At 34.7% G+C, this 24,228-nt stretch overlaps 2 protein-coding genes across 13 annotated transcripts in view; both read right to left on the bottom strand.

The window, feature by feature from the left end:
* LOC124631428 (diacylglycerol lipase-beta) overlaps nt 1–15,067 on the bottom strand; it is a 69,699-nt gene extending 54,632 nt beyond the window's left edge. For 2 of the 3 annotated variants that reach the window (XM_047165813.1, XM_047165815.1), the window contains exon 1: nt 14,652–15,067. The gene's annotated coding sequence lies outside the window, so the exon portion shown is untranslated. Of the gene's footprint in view, nt 1–3,092; nt 3,557–14,651 lie in introns of those variants that run through there. The other variant, XM_047165814.1, reaches the window with a different exon arrangement.
* Nucleotides 15,068–19,702: 4,635 nt separating this feature from the next.
* LOC124631249 (partitioning defective 3 homolog) overlaps nt 19,703–24,228 on the bottom strand; it is a 51,172-nt gene continuing 46,646 nt past the window's right edge. For all 10 annotated transcript variants that reach the window (XM_047165520.1, XM_047165519.1, XM_047165521.1 and 7 more), the window contains one exon: nt 19,703–22,718. In XM_047165520.1, the coding sequence (XP_047021476.1) occupies nt 22,586–22,718 (133 nt within the window). In that variant the 3' untranslated portion in view covers nt 19,703–22,585. The remainder of the gene's footprint in view (nt 22,719–24,228) is intronic.

Here is a 24,228-nt window from a genome sequence, read left to right as displayed (position 1 = left end):
ATATATTTTACGAAAAAGAAAAGCGTGATCCACGACAATGTAGCCTAACTTCCAAAATACTTTATTTCTTCTCAAAGGCTAACTTTTCTTGTGTGAACAATTAAAAAGTTTTTATGCCTGTCGGCTCGCCAGTGTTGCAAAGCTGAAAACTCTTTTGTAACTTAAAAAAATAATTGTAATTTGCGTTTTTGTGAAAGAGTAATTTATTTGGAGTATGAATGGTGTTTACTGAAGCAGTCGTAGTAGACAGTAATGGACAAGTTTCGTAATGGATTTTGTCCTTATTAAAAAAAAAATCTGGATTTATGTTGGTGATTTGTATTAACATTTTTACTTCCTATATTTTTTAACTGCTTGTAAAATTAAGTGAGTAATTTTACTTTGATCATTACGTTTACCGTCCATGTACTTTGTACAATGTTATCAAATCCACTCAAGATATAGGTATTAATTATGTTTTCAAAGATCTTAGTCACTACAATGGTAATAAAAATTATTTACATCGTGTTTAATTCCGCTGAGTATTAATAATAACGACGTACTTTGAACGCAGTTAGTTTCAAATAAATCTTGCCTACCTACCTATTCCTTACTTACTTGAAAGAAATGATAAATTATCTATAATTTTAAAACTATAGGATATATGTTCCTGTTAGATATAGGTAAGTGTCATCCGATACCTAAGAGGAGTGCGCTCACGTAGTGTCTATTTTAACCTAAAATTATTAAAAATTGTCTTTTCTTCTTCTTCTTCTCTATCACTGTAATTTTCTGTGCCTTAAATTACTGCATTTTTGTCCTGCTTAAAAGATTACCTTTCCATCAATCATCAAGGTTCGCCACTTTCATATATGAGCAATTATAAAGTAACTAGCTCGTGCCAGCGGTTTCACCCGCATTCATCCCGTGGGAACCTCGGCACGAACCCGGATAAAAAGTAGCCTATAGCCTTCCTCAATTAATAGGCTATCTAATACTGAAAGAATTTTTCAAATCGGACCAGTAGTTCCTGAGATTAGCGCGTTCAAACAAACAAACAAACAAATTCTTCAGCTTTATAATATTAGTATAGATTTCTAATTTTGTATCACTACTTAAGCCGCCGTTAGTAGTTAGTATGAAAACGGTTTCGTGACCAACATAGATAAAGTTAAGCAACGATAACGATGTAAATTCTCTGCTACTTTACATCGCTTCGACATAGGCACCTATGCATTATCTTTACTAATATACCTATAATAAAGAGAAAACATTTTACTTATAGAAGCTAATATTACGAAAGGAAAACATTCTCAAAATTTCTAAACCAATTAGATTTTTTTTCATTGTTGGACAACTACACTATATATACATACCAATTTTTTTTTGTCAAATATAAATATCGATGTTATAATAGTACGTAATGAATGGTTTAAACGGTTTAATCTTATTATGAATCTAAGAAAGCCGCTACACAATGACAAACATTTTAAAGAAACCCATTATGTGCCAACATTAATTACTTCTGCTGACGTCTGTCAGGTTAGGACTTATTACATAAACACCCGGAATAATATACTGTGCGTAAATAGCCTAGAAAACAATTGACAAACATTAAATGTCAATTAATTCCCCATTTAAAATGTTACGTATCCGCGTAATATTTGTACCGATATCATGTTGATGACGTCAGTTCCTTTTCTCATTTTTCTTAAGTGGAAATGATTTTCTTCAATAAGGAAAAGTCCAAAATACTATACAATGACGTTTGTCAAGCGAAAATGGTAGCGCGTAGGCAATTTCCGAATTTTCGCCTACGAAGTTACGGAGGGTGACTATGGCTGGCTACGGGACGCTACGACTTTTTTACGCGCCCAAAATATATCAAGTATAGAGTTGATTTCTTTAATACATTTGCTTATTTTGTTTGTTATATTAGTCAGTATATTTAGAGATAATAATAAAAATCTTAATATGTATTTCCTAATAATTCGAAAACATCTATTCCGGTCTCTCCAAAAAGTTGTATTATAGATGTTCTTGCAATCCTTTAATTACGCTTTAAAGAATATTTTGTTTTTCATGAAACTAAAAGTGATAGAATCATTTTTCATAACTTTTATTTAAAAAACATTCTGTTTGTCGTAATCCAAAGCATGTTAGAGGATTATCTTTGATTGGATTGGATCTGAATCAGTAGGATTATGAACCAATCTGCGAATTGTGACCTTCATTGAGCTACTGAAATATTATTCTCCTCTAAAGCCAGTAGGAATCCTTACAATGTACTAAATAACTTTGACGTAATGACGGACACAATGCATAAGTTAACAATAGGTTCTACTTTATTCAGTGGTGTATTCAATGTATCTTGATTTGAATTAATTTTTCTACGAGTTTTCAGTAGGTATTACTTACATGTGTAAAGGAGATCACCGCTTGAGGATGCATTTAATACATTTACGAGTTCTGAGAGAAATGAATGAACTCTATGAATACTTAAGTGAGTTACAGACTTATGTATTGGTTATAAAATTAATCCGATAGCTGTGTCACTGTTTATCTTTAACGTTTAATTGACTAACTACGTCATACTGGTCAGTCTGTATCAGAGATTGTGTCATGTGACCGGTGGGATTGCGTCTCGCGATTCATAATATAATTTTTTATGTCCATGTAATAAAAACTTTGAAGTAAGTACTTCTTATTATTGCGTTTTGCGCAATGTGAGCCATTTTCCTCTTCGTTATTACTTATTTTAGTACAATTTGTACAATAACAGATGAGTGAGTTGGTACGAAATAGCAATCATGCTTATTATGCACAAAATAAATTATGACCTTGCCATATCAAAGTGTTAAAAGAAATTGTAATAAAGATTGTATAATTAAATTAAATCTACATTTGTATTACCACTTTGATTACTGTATATCATTGCCATCTTACTAAACAGTTGATAGAGATTAGATAAAAATAACTTGTTGGCATACTTCTTGCCAGTAATCATTTGTGTATAATCTCGGATACTTTTGAATCCTTGAACTTAAGTGATAAGACGTCGCGAGATAAGGAAACATTCGTACATGTATAATATAAATAAGAGAAATACGTACTTTGAGTACAAAGAGAGCACAGAGGAGCGATCAGGAGCAGTGATGAGGCGGGAGCGGACCCGGCGGGTGCGACTAGCACGCAGTCAGCACGCGCTGGTCGGAGTACCGGCACTCGCGCCTCAAGTACATGCTGTACAGTGGGACGCTCCACTTATTCATCTAATACAAAATGACCGCAGCACAGTTACACACCGACTCGCCACTTACAACGGCTCCTTTCACTGCAAACATCCAAATAGCATAGCTTTTAACCTAGCTTTATTATTGTCTAAATTCATTGCGGCCGGTCGTCTAGATTTATAATTCACTGCGCCTCGCAATCAATCGTAGCGATCGGCGGCACCAGCGAGTAGGCTTCAACTAGTTTTCATTGAACAATAAATGTGTTTCTGTCAGTAGGGTATGATTTGTTTATAGCGGCGGCGTGGCGCGGCGTGCCCGGCGGGAGTGCGCGCGACTGCCCAGCGGAGCTACCGGCTACGACTACCGCTGACTTCCAACGAACTGTACCGAACCTAGCCGAGTATAGTGAACACTCTTGCCGCCAAATCGCGTAGCGTCGCACTCACTCGCGCTTATCTTCACCTGACGCGGTAGAGTAAGATATCAACACAGTAATAAAGAGAAATTGGAAGACACCGCTGTGCTATCGAAACTGCACGGCGACTTGGTGTGGTATCATGCAACTCTGATGACGTCGGCTGTTGCATGTCCGAGCCTGTCGTACCTGTTTGCTAAGCTAACCACAGTGGCTCACGTCTATAATATGAGTCAGTTGTTTTGGCTAGTAGAGTGTAGTTAGATATCAAACGTTACACGACTAACGTATACGTTGGACTCTGTATCCTGTAACTATTTCTAAGTAACTGATTCTGATGGCTGACATCAAAACGATAATAGTAACTTGTAAGAACAAGTTACTAGAATTTATGTTTGCCAGTTAGGATCCAAAATATGTCGGAAAATGCACTTATCATTTACCGTGGGAACCAAAACTTAAAATCAATTTTGCTTTTCGCTGGATTGTTTGAATGCCTTGTTTACAAACTATAATTGTTAATCGATTCTAAAAATCTATCTAAAAACTGATCTACGTCAAAGCCTCAATAGTTGGAACAGTTGTTCCCATCACAAATTGCCGACCACGATCGGATTTCGGCAATTTGGCTAAGTGTTCTGACGTAGGTCTGACCGATTATCTTTTGAAAGTTTAGGTAATTTAATTAACTTTACAAGCCATATAAAACTAAATTAGCATACCTACCTAGTAGGTACATTTTGTAAGTATCCTCTTTTTTCAGTTGAAGTAGTCATAAAATGTGTGTTCATGTTTTCCTTATATTACGAGTCATTTTATCTGAAATACATGAGTAACAGGTTTGTGAGGGTGTGAGTATTTTAAATGAACAATAGTTACGTCTTCTAATAGTGTATTATGAGTTATATTTATTTACATTTCATCTAGTAGAAGTATCTTTCCAAGAAAACTTTATTCTTGTATTTAAAGCACTTTGATAATTTAAGCACTCTCACATAACAATATGAACTATACTACTTTACCAGTTAATTTTAAATAACCATTATAAAATTTTAATGTAAAAGCGTTCATGTGTATACCTAACTGAATTTAAATTGAGTTCATTATCTGAACACTGAGCGTTCGCCTACGGGCTTTCCCGGGGAACATATTGAATAAGCATGGATTGAATATAACGAGCGTTGCTAGCAAATATTATTATAGGGAACTCATTTTCTGTATAAATAAGTATAAATTAGATACCTACCATTAAAAACAATCAATATTTGAAATCATCTGCCTAGCCTTGCCCGACATATGTTGTGGCATGGCTTCCAGTCTAGCGACTTCCTAGTGCCTATTTGACCTTCCCAACGCAGCTACCCTTGCAAACTTTCCCCTAGGTAAGACAGATTGTCAGAATTACTGGCTTCTGACTATCCGCAACGACTGCCAAAGATGCTCAAATGACACCAAACAAAATTTAAAATACATGGTGGAATTCGAAACTGACCTACATTATATATTTCTGACGTCTTGACGTGCCAGCCAAAAAAATTGAATTTGATTCTTCGCCATAAATCTTCTTGCCGCTAATTTTATTAGTCTTTCATGCTAATTGGCTTTATAAATTCTATATGGCCTGGATTAAAATACCCGATAAGTATTTTAATATTTTCTCTATCATTGACCTAAGTATCTTCTAAAACTTGACCCGATGAACTGGTTTGGTCGTCATGCAAGCGTATCTATTAAACTTATAGTCATTTATTAATTACTTCGTACTATTGTTTGTCCAGCCGCTATTTCCCCAGAGGAAAAACATTGAATAATTTATTATTAGTATAAAAACTTGTTACATTATAGTGTATCAAGTTATATGTATAAGTTTATCTTTTACTTGATCACGTAAAAATATTAAGCATAAGAATACTTATAGTACGTATTTTAACTTAGAATCCACAAGAAAATACTTTCTTGTATTTGTTGAAAAATAAAATATCATGCCGTTAGGTTAAAGCTTTTTTCCATTGATATAATTTAAATACCTAAAGTGTGAAATCGCAACAGGAAAAACTGTCATTTTTCCAGTCTCGATATTTAAATGGTATCTAATAAAAACATCTAAATTAAATTCCTATAAATCTATGGTTGCATTTGTACTTAATCGATTTTGGCTGATTGGAAATAGCTTCCTAATAAATACCAAAGAGAAATCGAGAAAGTAGATTTATTTGTTATATCTGCGAAACCACTTGCTAACACGGTATTGGTATCTATACTAATATTATAAAGCTGAAGCTGTTTGTTTGTTTGTTTGAACGCGCTAATCTCAGGGACTACTGGTCCGATTTGAAAAATTCTTTCAGTATTAGATAGCCCATTTATTGTGGAAGGCTATATGCTACTTTTTATCCGGGTTCGTGCAGAGGTTTCCACGGGATGCGGGTGAAACCGCTGGCAGAAGCTAGTCAGTAATAACCAGTTTAGGTTGGTCAAAATATTTAGTCCGAACCATTGAAAAATATCATGTTTACTAACTGCCTTCTCGGATGTTAATACTAATTACTTTGAGCAGTTTATTTTTCACTTATTATAAAAAATCCGTGTAATGACGTCCAAAGAGGCGCTAATGTCAAGCGGCACTTGTTTTTCGGCTAATGTTATTTTAAATAATAAAGTATTATCTAAAACTTGCGCTACCTGTACATTTGTTAACCTTAAAATAAACATCAGTATGACCTTAGAAGATGCATGATTGTTCTTAATTAAAGTCATCCTTATTTGTAAACAAGTACGTTATGAAGTCAACTATGATGATTCAAAAGACCGAATAAGCAACAACGATTAAATTGTTCCCAACCGAGTGACCAAGATTTTTTCGTTTTTTCCAAAATATCCACTATGCTATGTGAGTAAGTACCTAAGCTTAACCCATGTAGGTATATACTACAGAAGTTGAGTGAATTAAGCAATCAACGTCCTGTATAACCTATATCCTAATACCATTAATTTGAACACCAATAAATAATATCGAATAAAATAATGTTGAGTCACCCAACAAAAAAACCAAAGTACCTATCTCGTAAATATTTATGCTCGTATTTTCCCTGATAAAAGTTTTTGCTGATACAACGATTTACGGCCGAGTCGAGATTAGTAAACAAAAACTCTGTATTTATTGATCGGAAATTGTTTACAGTACATGTAATTTGGTAAATATGTATGTATGCAAAAAACTGGGACGATCGGATTCGGAAGTATTCTTCCGAATTTAATTAATAAAGGTCGTACCACTTTAATTTAAAACCCTCAATTGTATAAAGTGTTGAGTTTGTATTTTGAAAATGTTTTATCGATGATATTATGATTCGTGTCAAATTACTTTGCAGTTTTAGCTTTGAACATTGTACTATTTTGAAATATTGCCTGAAAAACCCGAATAAGTTAGTTTTTCACAGTTATTTAACATTTCCATGTTATTAAGGTCGCTTGAGTGACAAGGTACGACATATAAAGTTCTAACAAAGGCTATTTAAGCCTTGACACGATCACAAGGGATTTTACGCTAAACCCACTAACTCATGAAGGGTAATTATGTGGTAATTTGCATTAATACATTTGTATACAATATCCTGATGAAACTAAAATAGTTGGAAAACTCTTTTTTATGGTGTTTACATAAATATAAAGGAATAACTGCCAATAAAACATGTCGCGAGCAATAGAATTGAAAAAAAAACAGGTTACCATAAAAAATATTACCTAAGTTTAAATATATCTACTAAGGTTTTATTAGTTTCGTGTATAAATCACAAATAAGATTAGTATATATTTTTTAACAAAAGTATTAACAAATCACAACTCAATCACACGATATTTTTGTTACTTGGAACAAAAGTTCACGATAAAAAAACACCTGGTCTGAAGCTTCCATTAAAATATGCCATAATATTTAATGGAACAAAATGAACGGCTTGGCTGAAGGAATTATTGTTTTAGGCATATCCACTTAAGAGTTTTTTCTTCTCAAACGATTCGCATCACGTATTTTCGCCGCTTCTTTTTTACTGTCGTGACGTGTGTATATCTTTTCCTTGTATTTTATTACGGCTAATGGGATCGTTGGAGCACGTTCGTCCTGCCTCGTCACGTGTTTGTTCTCGTTGAGGCTTCCAAGCGTGTGCCTGCATACAATACTATTGATATTAGTTCTCAATACTTTTCAGCGAGAAAAGGAACGTGTTTGAAGACTTATATGCACTTTTATTTATTTGTAATACCTAAAGTTTTTTTGTTTAATCTTCATCGTGCATTGTTTTATGTAGTTTGTGTTTCTGTTAATCTTGTTTAAGCTCTCTGCAGCAAGTCTCGCGATAATCAGCCTTGTGGTTACTCTACGAAGACTGTACTTATTATTTCAACATAATTTAATATAACACCAGTAGACTACCAACATAATATTATTAGTTCCGTGATTATACAGGCATAGTAAAGGTTGTACTTTTCCTAAATTCTTATGTTTGCTGTCCACTGATATTATTCAAGCCACAAATCCCCCAACTTGCTAGTCCCCAGCCAAACTCAATACCACTTGCAATCTAGATGTGGCTTCATATATTACTTTCCTATTTTCCCTGCAGCATACATAGTAAAGATGATATGTTACATACACTTTCACATGACGCGCGTATGACGTCGCCAGTATGAATGGACAAATTATTAGAACCTTATAAAGTTTCTACCTTAAATTCGAATTATAATCATGGGTCGTTATAATTATCTAACATAAAATTAATTTTTATTTTTAGCTTTTAGCATTAGTTAAGTACTATTTTCCCTGCAGCATATAGTAAAGATGATACGTTACATACACTTTCACATGACGCGCGTATGACGTCGCCATCTGAGCCGCTTCACTGACGTACAAACCTGTTTCCACGCTGTGAGTCCCGGCCGAGGAGATTTTCATTGGAAAGTTTAGCGTGACTTATGCTCAGGTTATATACGATATAAGTCATTTGTAGTTGAATAAATTATTTTCGGGATATTATCAGATCCTCTAAGAAGTTTTAATTTATTCGTGGGTGCAAAACGACATTTAAGTTATGAATGCATGCGAAGTACGAAAAAAGTGTGAAGGTCCTAAGTAGTTTTCGGTAATTGAAACAAACATCTTAATAAGTTTGTCTCTGACTATTAAGAAAACTAGGCAAGTGTAAAACCTTATCATAGTTAGCCTTTTCCTAAACCGATAGATCGAAATTCATAAACACAATTGAGCTCGAACATTCCAAACATTGTTAGTAATTAGACAGTTTAAGATCGTTTGTTAGGAATGGTCCTAAGAGACGCAATATCATTACGAGAAGGTTAATACCCGCACTCATATAATACCTGTCTGCGTGTCAATAACTCTTACCAATTCAGTACAATGAAATTAGAACAATTAATTTCGCCCTTACAGAGGTCAATGGACAATTATTTCGAATGGTGAAATGTATGATATTGTCACGTCGTAATATTTTAAACTTCCACGTATGACAGCAGACATGAAAAGCTCAATTAATTTCAGAAGCACGGCACTAAAACCCGGCTCTTTGCAAAATGGATGGATATCTAAAAGTAATAAATAGCTTGCCGTGTTTTTCTTTGACAACATCAAGCAGGTCATGCTGACCCATGACGTGTAACCTTGTTAACTACAGGTTTTGATGATGGCAAGTTTTACTTAGGTATACCTACTTATTTTAAATTTTTCGCACATGAAAGGACCAGTGCCCAGATTATTTCTCGCTCCTGTATAATGTTCTTTTGTCCAGGTAATTTAATCCTAAGCCGAGTCGGGTTAAACCTACGCATTATTTAAATGTGTCCCTTTTGAAAATAATATTTTTGTGCCCGCTAATTTATTTTAAAAGCGTGCGTCAGAATGAGCTTTATATTAGATTGTAAAAACTATAAGGCGCTCAAGCATTATTTTAAAATAAAAATTTCTGCTACGGCGTAGCGCAAAGCGTAGCAATATTTTTCATAAATAACCTATGCATAGTTTATGCATAAATACAAGGTGAAAGGGCATCAATATTCACAAAGGCAAATTCCATCCCTAAGGGTAGACACTACACCTTTCATATACTTCTATGTTAAAACGCAATTTCCCTGTAACTCCTCTGGGACCACAACATTCCAATCCGAACAACAAAGCAATAATATTAGTTTGATGTTCGCCGCCTCGTTACATACGTATCATGTATGAGTTTGTGCATTCACTCGATAATTTCCCAAATGGCAGCTGCACCTGCACCGAAATGAACACCTTAGGTACATGTACAAGGACTCTCGTGTTTCTTTGACAATTTGGAGTGACAGGATGACACACATGTCTGCATTTTCCAGAACAAGTGTGCCTCGATTGTTGTAAAAACAAATAAATTTTAGAAGATACAAATCTTGCAAATCTACTAAGCTTAATAAGTTACCACAATAACTAAAATACTTGTAAGGTACCTATATTTTTTGCTGGTCGAACTAATAAGACTGCACCAATTTTTCCATGACTGCTGAATCACTTAACTGGTATAGATAATCATCTAAAGAAACTAAAGATTTCAAAAAAAAAATGCAGGCGTTCTTCCATGGAACTCTTAAAATCAATATGAGACACAAAAAACGTCGGTATATCTAAAACATTCATTCATAGCAGAGTTCTCTTGAGCAATCATTTCGTGACCGCGCTGATTGCCCCTGATTGTACCATTGTGCGTCGTTTAGCAGTAATGAAGTAATCGCTGGCTTCGTCCGATATGACGACTAGTCGACGTGCAGTTAGACGATCAAATAAGCAGCTGAATGCGACCTTGGTATGAACAAACATCGCATCGGTTTCTCCGGCAGGCTGTCGATGATGCGCGACTGCTTATGTAAACAACCTTATGTACATATTATTAGTACCTATGTGTATTGTGTTCATCAATGACGAAAATAAGAATATGACTGTACTGTCCGCATTTCAGTACAGGAAGATAGGTATTTCAGCTTGTGAGGATAAATTGCTAGCCCGCAGTAGTGTAACTTTCGAAGTAGGTAATTGATACCAATATAGATCCAGAGTTCTTAAAAAAATTATATTCTTAATTAAGTGTAGGCACCTGCCAGTGTTGGTATACATAAAAGATAATTATTATGTTGAATTTCAATTGACTAATGTAAAGTGTGGCCTTATTCATTTCAATTAATTGTATTTTACGTGCTATTTTTTAATTGCATCAATTACTATAATCTCGTGACCGAATGGGGATAAATCTTGAGATATTGTGGTACAATTAACTTGTTCAAGCATTGAGCCTTGTTGCGACATAAATTTTTCATGACGTTGTTTTTAACATGTCATATTTATTTAAACGATTACATGATAATTGTATTCGACTTATGACCTACATTTGACGAAGGAATTATAAATATGCAATTTATCTTAGTGACATTAATTTTGGTTAAAATATTTATTTTTACACTGTTCGTCCAAAAATAATATTGCTCATGTCGCAAGATTGCTATATTAAGCACAGCATGATTGACATAAACTGCCTTTCCTTGTAATCATTCCCATAATTCCCGCACACAAACAAAAACCTTGCCCTTCACCACGTCTCAATATATTCTCATGTTTTTCAGAGAACAAAACAAGTTCCATAGAAATAATAATTAAGACAATTCAACGCTGTGAAAAATACATTGACCATCGCGCCTAAGAAGCCTAATAATTAATTTTAAAAAAACTTGTATCATAGAGAAAGCTGACAAGTGCACAGATTATAATTGACAAAGAAATTAGATCACAACTATGTGTGTCAAGTACAAGCTAGGTGTTTCAGTCGGCGAATAATATAACTGTATCCACGTTTGAAGTTTCTTAATCTAGGACAGTGCAGAGAATTTATAAATAATTTGTAAAGAAGAGAGGTGCAACGGCCGTTGACTTTATTGGTGTCATTAAAAATTACGAACTTCAAAGCTTAATTTTTTGTGTAGTTAATTTTTATTTAGAAAGATTGATTTAAGTTGCTTAAGACTTAAGTTTTCATTCACATTTTTTTATTGGTAAATGGTATTCTGTGCAGCAAAAGATATAATTAGTAGGTTCCTTAAATCAATTAAGTACTAAGTAAAATAAAGCTACAGAAGTACTTAGGTATGCAGTTAAATTAGATAAAGTTAATTTTAAAAGCAGCCTCGTGCTACACGTTTCTCTCAATAAATCTGTATCAGTAATAATTTCGTAAATGTCGAGTTTAAGGCCGGTCCGATACCCCAGAGATAACGATGCACTCTTGACCTGCAACATTCATTCCACGCTCTGGCCCAAAAAGGGACGAGATAAGACTCCGTATCTCCCAGTCCGGAACTATCCTGGTCACACGAACGGCTTTTACTATTGCATTAGATAAGGCAATCACTCTCCGTCGGTGCATGCGATGTATAAAACTTTCTTTTTTAGAAACAATTTAAAAATATTACGTTTTGTTTCATCTCGTCGTTGCTGAAGTGAGTGCATTGTCCTACTTTGTGCCAGTAGGTTCGTATGATGACGTGAAAGTAGCTTGAGGTAGATATTCGAACAAAAGGATAAGTATTGCGTATTGCCAATTTGAAGGTATTGCTCACTAAGTCCAATTGAATTTGTGGAAGGAAAAATAGAAAGTATCAGCGTGCTGAAGGGTTGCTTCAGCAATCACAATTTTAGGAATAGAGTTGTTATCATGAGAAATAAGTTGATACACCTGTGTTTTCAACACTGAATTTATTTTTGTATAATGTGTCAATAAATTATGTGCATGGCAGTTAACAAAACAAGACATGTATTATTATAACGTTATATAGTATGATAAATCACCTATAACAAAATGATAATGAGCAAATATTTAAAATCCACGGTAAACTTGCCGTGCCAACAGACTAAAAAAATAACAATAAAATCTTGTTTGTCAACAATCAAAGCGTTTCGTGAATTACCAAGTGTATGTGCAGAGGTCTCAAAACCCGTAATTTTAACAGTTTACACCCCTTCATATATTGTCAACAAGTTATTTGAAGTGCACCTTTGAGTGATTTATGGCCACGATGTCCTTCTAATGTGAGAACCTACATGCAAGATTCTAAGCAGCAATATTTGTAAACAAACGCTAGCTAGTCGTGTAGACTCGGCTATAAGCCAACTAGCACGGGAAAACTATACTTCAAACATACACAACAAACTACTTTGAGGCTGTGGAGTGATAATAATATTGCATAGGAATGATTTCATGGTTACACTGTCCGGTATATAGGCTAGCAGGATCTGACACATGCCATCGACTTGATAAGACGAGTGCAGCTAATATTGATTATATTTTATATGCAATCAATGCAATGCACTATTAACTACGTTGTTAGAAGTAGCTAGGTGGGATTACCTTTATCTAAACATTTTTTGCAGACCTCTTTATAAAACAAGCTGGGTATTTCCTAGAACTTTAACCTTACCCACGATAACACTAAAGAATAAACAATAATACCGCATTTTCATCGTGGGCAAGTTGGCAATCATTCAAAACGATTTAGCTTATAAAGCCGTTCATTGAAGAACCGAAAGTCCGATTTTCCAGTTGTTTTCTTTATTTTATTTTAGATTCATGGTTCATCTAAAAATCGTTCATTCGCTGGTTCAGTGGTCGCGATCATCCTTTAACCGGATTATTTATCGGCCCAATCTCTTTGCAAAGAAAATTTTTATTTCTTGAAAACTGATTTAAAATAAAAAATGTGCCAATATCTGTACTTGATGTAAGTTAATATGAATTATAAGAATTTATGTCATACTAGCTTCTGCCAGCGGTTTCACCCGCATCCCGCATAAAAAGTAGCCTATAACCTTCCTCGATAAATGGGCTATCTAACACTGAAAGAATTTTTCAAATCGGATCGTTAGTTCCTGAGATTAGCGCGTTCAAACAAACAAACAAACTCTTCAGCTTTATAATATTAGTATAGATACTTGCCCAGAGCTTACGTAAGCCAAAATATTGATGCGTTATAGAATTACAAAATTGTATCTAGAATGCTGACATTTTATGTAACTGCTTTATTAACATACATTGTTTGATTATTCACTTACATTGACATTATGACCGTGTTCAATTGAAGCAAAAGATCACAATTATTGCGATTGTGTAAAACATTGAGTAGAATAAACTTAATGATAACTTATTGAATTTGTTCATTATTAACGTGTTCGACATTTACAATGGCAATCGCGTAGTTATTATGTTTTAGTAGGCTGGAAGTAATAAATAGCGAATCAAGAGAATTGTTTTGTCTACTCTTTAAATTGAAAGAAACTGTGTATAAAGATACTAAAGAAAACTAAAGGCACTGTATAAAAAAAAAAAAAAAATATTAGATTTCGAACGACCCAAAAGATATTCTTCTTTCATGCCTGTGTCATACCACAGGGTTCTACGTTGGGTCCATTTTTTTACGAAATCAATTAGAGTCTTTACCGCCATATCTGTAACGGTATCTGTAATATATTCATTAGTTCTAAGAACCTTTTTAAAACCTTAATGGTTTGTTATGGCCACGTTACTTGCAGCATCTCTTATGTCATGATACAAAATTGAGTAATTTGCGCAAAACTTTGTGAAACTCACAGTATTAGATGGTATGTAACTAAAAGAGCTTCAGAACCTATTCCTATTCAATCTTGTTTTATTTTTCATTAAATCTATTAGTTTGCCGTTTCTTAAGTAGGTACCTACCTACTCCATCTTTGTAATTGATAAACTTCTAGCACCATAAATATCTAAATGCAATTCATAAGTGTTTTGCAACTGACATCAAGTGAGATACTTAAAAGATACATTGCATGCAAACGGTGCAAGTATCAGAGGCAACAGGTGTGCAGGTACAAATCGATGCATTCATTCCAAGAGATGATAAATATTTATTACTTAACTTGTAATATTGATCGATTTGTCGTTAATGTAGGTCTAGGTACTACTTACTTGTTGAATGCGTCAAGTCCTCCTTACATAAGCACGTGTGCCCGTTTTTTACAGGCGCATGAGCACGTTCACCGAGCTCCTCATAAACCAGATTTCGACATTTTAACACTTATTTTCATTGCAACACAGCACAGGGAAAAACACCTACACAGCCAAATTCCGCAGTCGGTTGACACACGCTTGACCGCTTTCGCTCGTTTGTGCAAACACAGCCTTTCGCACTTCTTCAAGGCGGACACAAATTACACTTGTTTTAGCGAGTTGGTTCACTTAATGAGCCGATATACGATTTGTTTTTGTAGATTAGTAGGGATGAAGGTTTTAGGAGAAATCCAGAGCGCTTTGCTCAGGCGCACGTGAAATCGCGGATATCGGAACAATCGGCGACGCTTCGGGCGCGGACGAGGTGGCGCGCGTGATAGCAGCAGCGACACTGAGAGAGCGCGGCGCGCGGACCCGCGGACCCGACGCACCGACACCGGAGAGGTGGTCGCCTGCGCTCTTACACCAATAAAAACAGCCAAACAGACTGGCGCGATAGCGTCCTACAAACGGACGCCGGGCCGGGCCCACCTCGCTGCATAACTCACTTTCGCTGACAGACGTCCCATTTTCATAACAAGATTTTCTCAAAAATCGTATGACGCTCGGACGAACCCACCACTCATCGGCTGAGTGATGTAACAAACTTGATTTTGTTTGTGAATGCATGCATTGCTTTATTGCAAGTTCACTTGCAACCGTAACACTCAATTGGTAATTTTCGTCATATGTAATGAGAGATAAGATACTGACCAGGGCCCCGATTCTCCTAAGTTAATAATGTCAAAATCGAATAGAAATCGAATCGCAATATGATCGCAATAGCAGTTTTAACCATATCGGGCATTCTGTTACTAATATAAGACCAATCGTATTCCAACGACATTCGATTGGTTTGCGATTGGTCTGCTATTTTGGTGATTTTGGTCTATACGGTAGTTTGCTCTACAATCATATTGCAATAGTTAATCATTTGCAGACAAAATGATTCATTATTGAATGACAGAAAAGGCTAAAAACGTTTATTTCAAAGAAAAAATTGCGGAATACCACATACGTTTCAATCGTAATCGAGTCGGGATTGTATCATAGTCGAACGTGAATCGTATGTTGCTTAAGTAAAATTAGGAGAATCGGGCCCCTGATCGAATTCGAATAATGGTGTCTCCTTGAAGCTCAGGTTTTTAGATTTGCATTGTTACATACCCCATATAGGTACACTAACAACATCTTTTTGATATTCTAAGGTATTGCATCTGGGTAAGTATCATTAGGTAACACTTACATGACTTACATCGGAATTAAGTTGCGATTGTATATGACGCTGCATCTTTGGGGTTTTGGTAGATAACTATAGTATATCAATTATTTTTATCTTAAAACTGAACTTGCCACCAATATTTGCATTTGGATGCATGAATTATTAAGTGCATTATTTCATAACCTTATCCCCTGCATGACTACTTCTGACCGCATACATACGTTGATAAGATTTAGTGATAATGTTCTTTTTATGTTTATTTAAAACAAAAGGCTCTAACTACATCCATACAAAATGTAGGTACCAATAGTGCATTCCAATATTTTGGCTACTTCACAATGCTGCAAATTATCGAACAACTGTAAGTAATTAGATACATAACAAGTTTGTACGGAAAGCTGACTGCATAAGTATGCAGGGGAAGTTGTTGCAATAAATCGGTGTAATAACATATACACTAAGTAACGTAATAACGCATACGAAATGCATTCACTGACGTAAGTAGTTGACTTCATACTTGAAAGTTGAAAACATCTCATGCTTTTTTTGGTTGCACTAGGAAGTTCCACTAACTACCTCTAATAGAAGTACCTATCTTCTATTTTATTTCCTACATTTGTGTGTGTCATGAATGAGAAGATATTGAAGCTTTTTAGTTTTAATTCAATTATAATCTACACCTAGCTACGTAGTTACGTATACAATACATAAACGCACACGGACAAATAAATGCAACAATCATCTATCTCTAAAGATGCTATGGTCAATAAAGATAATAATGTAAATGACATCAACAAAAACGATAGAATAGTTTCACCTAAATTTCATTAAATATTTTTTTGAATGGAAAAAATCTAATTGATAAAGCTGCTTTACTTTTGAAAAGTATTTAGCTATTACTCTGACAGTTTCGAAAACAATTTCAGGGAAAAATAGAGTGAATGTAACATCTAGAAAGATAGTCAATTTGTGCAGATACTGCGACGCAAGAGGCCACAGACCGGAGCTGCGGTCTGCGGTCAGTTCTGCATCCATAGCATAATAAACTTGCAATCGAACTATTCCATTGCTACAACAAAGGAAAATACACGTAGGTACACTACTTACAAACACATTAATCTTTATTAATATTAACATATCATGTATCGATACTCGTAAGTCCCCAGATTTTCCAAATGCTTGAAAAATTTAAAACCTTCTACTAAGCTCGCTTTATCCAGTTAGAACAAAAAGTAAGAACCTGCTTCAAGACGAAAGTAACAATTATTTGTTGTAAACATAATTTTCTAACTTAGAAGTCTTATTGTAAAGTTAAACAAATAACCTTCTCCTGTGGAATCCCTAACCATCAAAAATCTAATTAGACTTCGTGTTATAAAACCTAGCTCAGAATGATTCAGCTCAAAAAACTTCGAATAGCAAGACGTTCGCCGCGAGTTCGCGACTCACTGCCATAAATCTGGATTAGGTAGAAAACAGGAACATTACTTCAAGGTTTCAAGGGCTATGGCTTACGTAACACAAGGATTTGGGTCACGGCGTCTAGTCCCATAATCCTTTCGTTCCTACTGACTCACGTAATAAGAGCGAGATCAATTATTCGCCTAACGGTTGGATCATGAAAGCACGTTGAAGTAAGAAGTGATGCTGAGATAGCTAGTAAAAACATCCGATTTGTAGGTGATATAGTAACGGGATGCGTGCTTTCTCTTTTATAGTTTGAGTGGAAGTGTTGTAGTCTATAAAATAAACTTAGAGTTTTGTTGCAGAAATAGCATGCGTAGTCGTCATGGGGAGTCAGAAGGTTTAACCATTGGTATCTAAGTAAATCAAATGAACAATCTTTAGGCATTACTTTCTTCACCTTCGACATAAGACGAAATATCTTATTTTGATAACATATTTCATGATCAAAATATACATCGTGTTTAGTTTCCAGTCATGCCTTCTTAAAACCCCAATAATTACAGGCGTTTTTGCTTAATGTTCTTAAAACTAGTGATTTTAGGTTTTTAATGAATTTACGCAGACTTAGATATAAAAAATATATTTACATAAATATACCTAGTCTAGTTTTGTTCTCTTACGTCAATAATGTTGGGTTTTTATCATTGTTCTTGCAAGCTCGTAAATAACTAATACCGCAGCATAAATTTAAGCTTGATATAGGAAAGTTTGCACTGCTTGGCATTATCTCGTTCGATACAAATATGATAATACCTATTTATATGGCCTCTGCGGTTTTCCTAAGACCTGGCATAAAAAGTAAACATGTGGCAACTGTGGGGCTACTGCGCCAGTTTCTTATAAGATTAATTTCCTAGGATTTTTCGAAATATAAGCTTATTGTATTTACCTACACAACACCAATTTATGCCTAGTAAGCTGGTACGTCTACAAATCAAAGTAATTATGGTCTAAAAAGTTTAACACACCAATACGCCTAGAGATACAGGGAAGGGGGGGAAGATGCCTGTAGTTTTTGCAAAAATGAGCAATTTACTGAATAGTGTTCTTATTTTGTAGTTTAATTGGATTAAGAGTGCGTCATTTCAGACTAAGATATCATTCTGCAGATGTAATCAGTATTACTTAAGCTGTACTCTGACGCACGTAAGTACATTAGGTACGTAGAGCGCAATAAGAGTCAAAATAAGCATTTTCTTCATTATTTCTAAAAGTATTATTGCTAATTGAAGTTGCCAGGTGCAGTTATACTTGCAGTTGTCTTACGCCAACGCATTTCTTGTGAAGCGACCTTATTTCATTGACGTCATGGGGTTTCACGGCCAGACCCACAATTTCCAAGAACCCGGGATGTGGACACCGATAATGGCTCTGCAAGTTTTTAGATGCGACTCCTTAATATTCATGATTTATACAAAATGGAATAGATTTATATCGGAGGTTAAGGTTAAATGTTCTTGATATATACCTAGCTACCTTTGTTTCTTTTGAACCAAAATGGCTAGATAGATATATTAGGTACCTGTATTTAAAGCACAGGACGAGAATTGTAGATATTTTCGACCCAGAGCTACGATACACCGTCCTCATTAGATCTGAAGACGGTCTCCTCAACCGCAAGCAATTTGTGTTATCTATAAACAGTTTTATTAGTTGAGAGAGCCATTTAGCGAGGTCGGTGGCGGAGTGGCACCGAGGAAGGCCACGACAAAGGGCGACCACACAAACTATTCTCCATAAAGTGTGGCGGACACGCGAACCTCGGCCTTGCCCTTTCTAAGTGTACTGAGATAAACGGCACGATGTCAGCACGGCGGCCTAATGAGATGGGATTATATGACATGACAAGTGATTTCACTTGCAAATGCGTGCGGATACAAATTGGAGATGACTAGCAAGGGGAAAAACTTATACGCGTTTGAAACATGTTTTTGATTGATTACGTGCAAAGGGATTGTGACACTGGTACCTACTACTACTATCACAAGTACGTATGCTTTAAAATTTTCAGATGATCATTTTGTCTTATAGTTCTAAAATAAATCACTAAGTACGCTGCTCGGCATTATTTCAGATATCAACTTACAAGGATTGTTTTTGGTAGCACGTCATTTGCAGTATTTGAACAATTAATTACTGTATATTTTGAAGATACAAAACAAACTCTGTTGTATTATAAACAAGACTTAATATATGTTGACCAACTTGTGATAATGGTGTTAATAACAACAATAACGAAAAACTCGTCGCTGTTTTCAAGGTAGGGAAATGAAAAACAGTATGACAATACCAATTTTGATTTATTTTACATACATTGAATGTCCAATTGTATAATGCATTTCATTATAACATATTCTTCTATTTCACGACAGTCTATCAAATGGAAGAATAGATTACGTCTGACGTTGTAATATAAACGTCTAATTATGTACAAGTATGGGCACTTCGGTGCAAATGTTCATTTGCAATGTGATTTATATCTAAACAACTTGTTCGTTTAACTTAAAATAAAGTCATGATTGATGAAATACAAAAGCTACTTCTCTCTGTCTATACAAAATTAATCTCGTAGAATACCTAGAAATTATATATACATTAGAAATGTGTACATATGTGTAATTATGTAACTATTTAGCGATCATATTCATATCACCACATAAGCCCATAGCAGAGCCAGCACTAAATACCGATAAGATATCACAAAAACATGGAAAAATTAAAACAAATAAAAGTTAATACATTTCGAATACATAATAATTGTTGCATTGAAAACGATGAAAACATAGTCTTTATTTTACAAAATTTCATACTTTAAACGAATAATAATTCTTTAAAGTGGTATAAATTATTCAGTCACACGTAAATGTTATCAGATTTAATTTTAATAAACTTAATTATAAATTTTAATCTAAACTTTAAAGCTTCTTTCATAAACTTACTAAAAGGTAAGTAGGAATGTACATTTGCTACGTAGTACATGGAGGCTTTTACGAAAATACGACGCCGCCATGAGACTCGGTGCGAGACATAAACGAATTCTCGCGTCCCGAGGGAGCATTTTATTCGGGAAATACGTATTTTCGTAAAAGTCTCCCGAATTTTAATTATCACCAGACAGCCTGCTCGTATGGAAAGAGTACGTAATTGTTACCTGACCGTTAATTAATACGATTCACTGCGCCCCGTGTGTATTTGTATGAACGGTTTAAGCCAATAAGGATCCAATGACATTATTTTGCCGAATCCGATATTCGCGACTCACTGAACAGCAATTAAGGGTCTAGAAACATTATCGGACAGTTGCCATAAGACCAGGCTGCTACACTACAATTTTATATCCCTCTAATATTGTTTTCAGGAATTATATACAATCGTTATAATGGTAGGAATAGCGTAATCACTGATATCATAGCTATATTAAGACAGCACAGATCATTAGATAAGTACCTACTGCAATATCAGACGAAATTAAAACTAAGTATTGATGGCACTACCATCCACAATAGAATAGATATAAATAAGAATCTTTACAGAGAACTAAGTGTAGTCATTACATAAGACATTCCTCGTACATTCAATGATGATGTACTGAATTCTTCAGCAACTAATAGCGGTTTGGTAAAAGAAAGTTAATTTGAAAGCCTTCGATTAGTTCTGCCATTAGATAAGATAGAACAAACTAGGGTTATCTAGTCCACGGACAAGTTTGCTAGAACAATCAAAACTAAAGTGAGCACTGGGATTAAGACTGCTTTCAGTAACTACTAACTATGTCTGAGTTTACTTGAATACTGAAGTTTTGGGTCGAACTAACCTTTACGTACCTACGTATATCATGAAGATAAAGCCTAAAAACGTCTATGGACCACTTATAAATATCCACAAAATGCATGTTATTAATGAAAGTGTATTCAATGGAACGAATATTCGAGGAAGTAACTATAAATGTAATACAGGTATAAATAAAACATTCTTAAACAATAGCATCTTTGTCAAACAGTTTCATTTTTAACACGAAACTGATGATTTTTCTTGACATTGAATAATTATAATTCTAAGGTTAATTGTGTAACCATTGTATTAGTTTCAATGTCTTTATACAAAACTCGTAAACTACGAAATATTTTTGTAATGGTACTTTATTTTATTAATGTGTTCACCACAAATTATACTTTCTGTCAACTGGTACTCTACGTTCAAGATTAACCTTATGTTCGACTTAGTTCGAATCAGAATCGAATCAGTTTTTAAAAACGAATTTTAACCAAAATTTTAACTTTATTTTCGTGAGTAATAATGATGTTTTAAGGGTTGTTATTTTTTTGTTAGTTCTTGTACTTTTTTAAATATTGGCTTTGATGAGCAATTAAAGGCGGGTAAAACCATGATAACAGATGACCTTCTTTTGTATCAAATAAATAGGTAAGAGTTTAGACAGACCTGTCTTTTCCTCCATTAAAATGATTTATCGTATTGGTTTTCCCAATTAACAGTAAGATAAAAATGTAGTCGACACATTATTGTACAATTCAATTCTTGTTTGTCAATTTGAATGGTTTATGTATTTTTATTTTAAACTCTTAATCTCCTGAGTCAAGGTTTTTCCTCAAAAAATTAAAAACAATACCTAGAAATAAACACAATGTTTTACTTATATTTTTTGTTGAAATCTTTTCAAAAATGAACCATTATAATTTGGTCATGAAATAAAAACACATCATTACAGTCATAAACTGCTGTTAATGAGTCATACGTATCACTGGTATAAACATAAAAGTAAGACATTTTCAACATAATAGCAAAGTTTCCTTGAAGTTTACAAGTTAGTATATTTTTAAAAGGTTTTTGACATAAAATTGCATTTACTGAAAGAACAACTTAAACGCAAGACATCGTAGTTCAATATCAAATGACGATAAAATTGACAGCATACCCTACTTTTGGAGTACTTTACCTCAAAGTAAGTTGAGAAACAACAAGCAATCTCAGTCTCAATGAAGGCACTTGAAGCTAAATCAATAAGGAATCGAGCCGACAGATTGCGTTACTGACGTCGAGCGAGGCGATATAATCGTTAAGAGTATCGCCAATTAAAATGAGATCGGATACCTCGGCTGACGTTTGTAGTCGGAGGGGAGTCACCGCGGTGTTCGCAGTCCATTGCTCAGTGGTAGTGGGAGAGCTTGCCGGGCCTCCGTGGCGGGGCACTCTCGTACTCGTAGTAGTTAGACTGCGGCCGCACGCCGCCCTCCCTACAGGAGCGCTGTGAGTGGTAGCCACCCGCGCCTGCCCGACGACTGCCAATTAAAACAATCATTAAAACCTGATCAAATAGATAATACTACTACTACACTAGTTATTAAATACTGTCATGCTTTTTCACTACAGTCTAAGAGCAAAAAATCTATCACTAACTATTAGCTAACATTTAAATTGATGTAAGTCGGGTTATATTTCTTGAAACTTGACTCTGACGTCATTAAATGCTACACGAGACTACAAAAAAGTATTTTGCATTTAATTTAAAAGTTGTGTATGCTCTAATGACTTAATGGTAAGACCATGCAAGTGGTTTAAATGTCCCTGTATTCATGAAATTTATTCTACCAAGGATTAGCAATACAGTGATAGGTATTACCTACTAATGATTTACTTTATGAAGACGATAAAGCCTTGAATGGTTCCTTTTCACTCAGTATCTATTGCAACACGCAAGTAAATTAAAAAGATATTCAACGATACTAGCAATTGAATCTTTTACTTTTTGCCTTGTAACTTGCAAAATGCACATGTGGCTAAAGATTTTTTCGTAACTCTATGTTGAAATGCATTACCAAGAAAAGTGCTTACAACCTCTTTACGACTAGCGCGGGTTGTGCGTTTTAACATTAAATGTGCAATATTACGAGACAGTACAATGATTCATTACTTTGATTAAAAGCAATCTACTGAAATACCTACAAAATTACGTTTTTAATCCAAATAAGTACTTAAATTCTATTTTTTCATACTTGTATGTTTGTGGACAAAAGGACCATGATATATTAGCAGCACAGGAACGGGCACCGAAAGACATGAAAGTATTTGTTTTTAGCTTGTATAATTGAACCATATTTTACAGGAAACTATACTACGTCTTATAGCAAACTGTTTTTTTTTTTCGAAGTCTTACTGGTGCTTTGATAAGAGATTTTGGGTTTTTACATCATTATAATCTTGTGAGTCAGGAACTCTTTATTATTTCCATATAGGTAATTCTAAAAATAAACTGAACCTTGTGGTTTCAATTCTAAAAATAAAAGCCACCTTGTGGTTTTGGGTTATCCAAGAATTCTGTGTTTATGGTGGTGCTATTGACGTCGGCACGGAAATGTATTCAGTTTCTTTTAACTCTAAATACAGATGGAAAGTTACCTAGTATGAAATCATCTTAGCCAGAAACTAGCAAAAAGTTGCAAAATTCTAAAACACATAATACTTCAAGGTTTCATGCTCACGTATCTGTTAGCAAGATTTCTTAGAACGTGACATTATTCTGGCTGTTTGGGGACAAACCTGTAGTTTTTTCACGCAGCTGACTGTATTTCCAAGTATAAAAATCAAAAAGGTTTGGTGCAAATAATTGTTTGCAATTCTACAGAATAAATACCCAAAGGTCTTTAGCGATAGTCGGCGCCATAATTTTTATCCATTACAAAATATGAACATTTTAATATTATAAAATCAGTTTTAGTACATTAACTTTTTACTGGCAATACTAATACCGCCATGTTTTTGCCAAGTGTCAGAGCTTATCGAAATATATCC

The sequence above is a fragment of the Helicoverpa zea genome, chromosome 6, assembly GCF_022581195.2.
Source record: "Helicoverpa zea isolate HzStark_Cry1AcR chromosome 6, ilHelZeax1.1, whole genome shotgun sequence".
Taxonomy (NCBI): domain Eukaryota; kingdom Metazoa; phylum Arthropoda; class Insecta; order Lepidoptera; family Noctuidae; genus Helicoverpa; species Helicoverpa zea.
The sequence above is the reverse complement of the archived record's forward strand: the minus strand, read 5'-3'. Positions and strand labels throughout refer to the sequence as shown.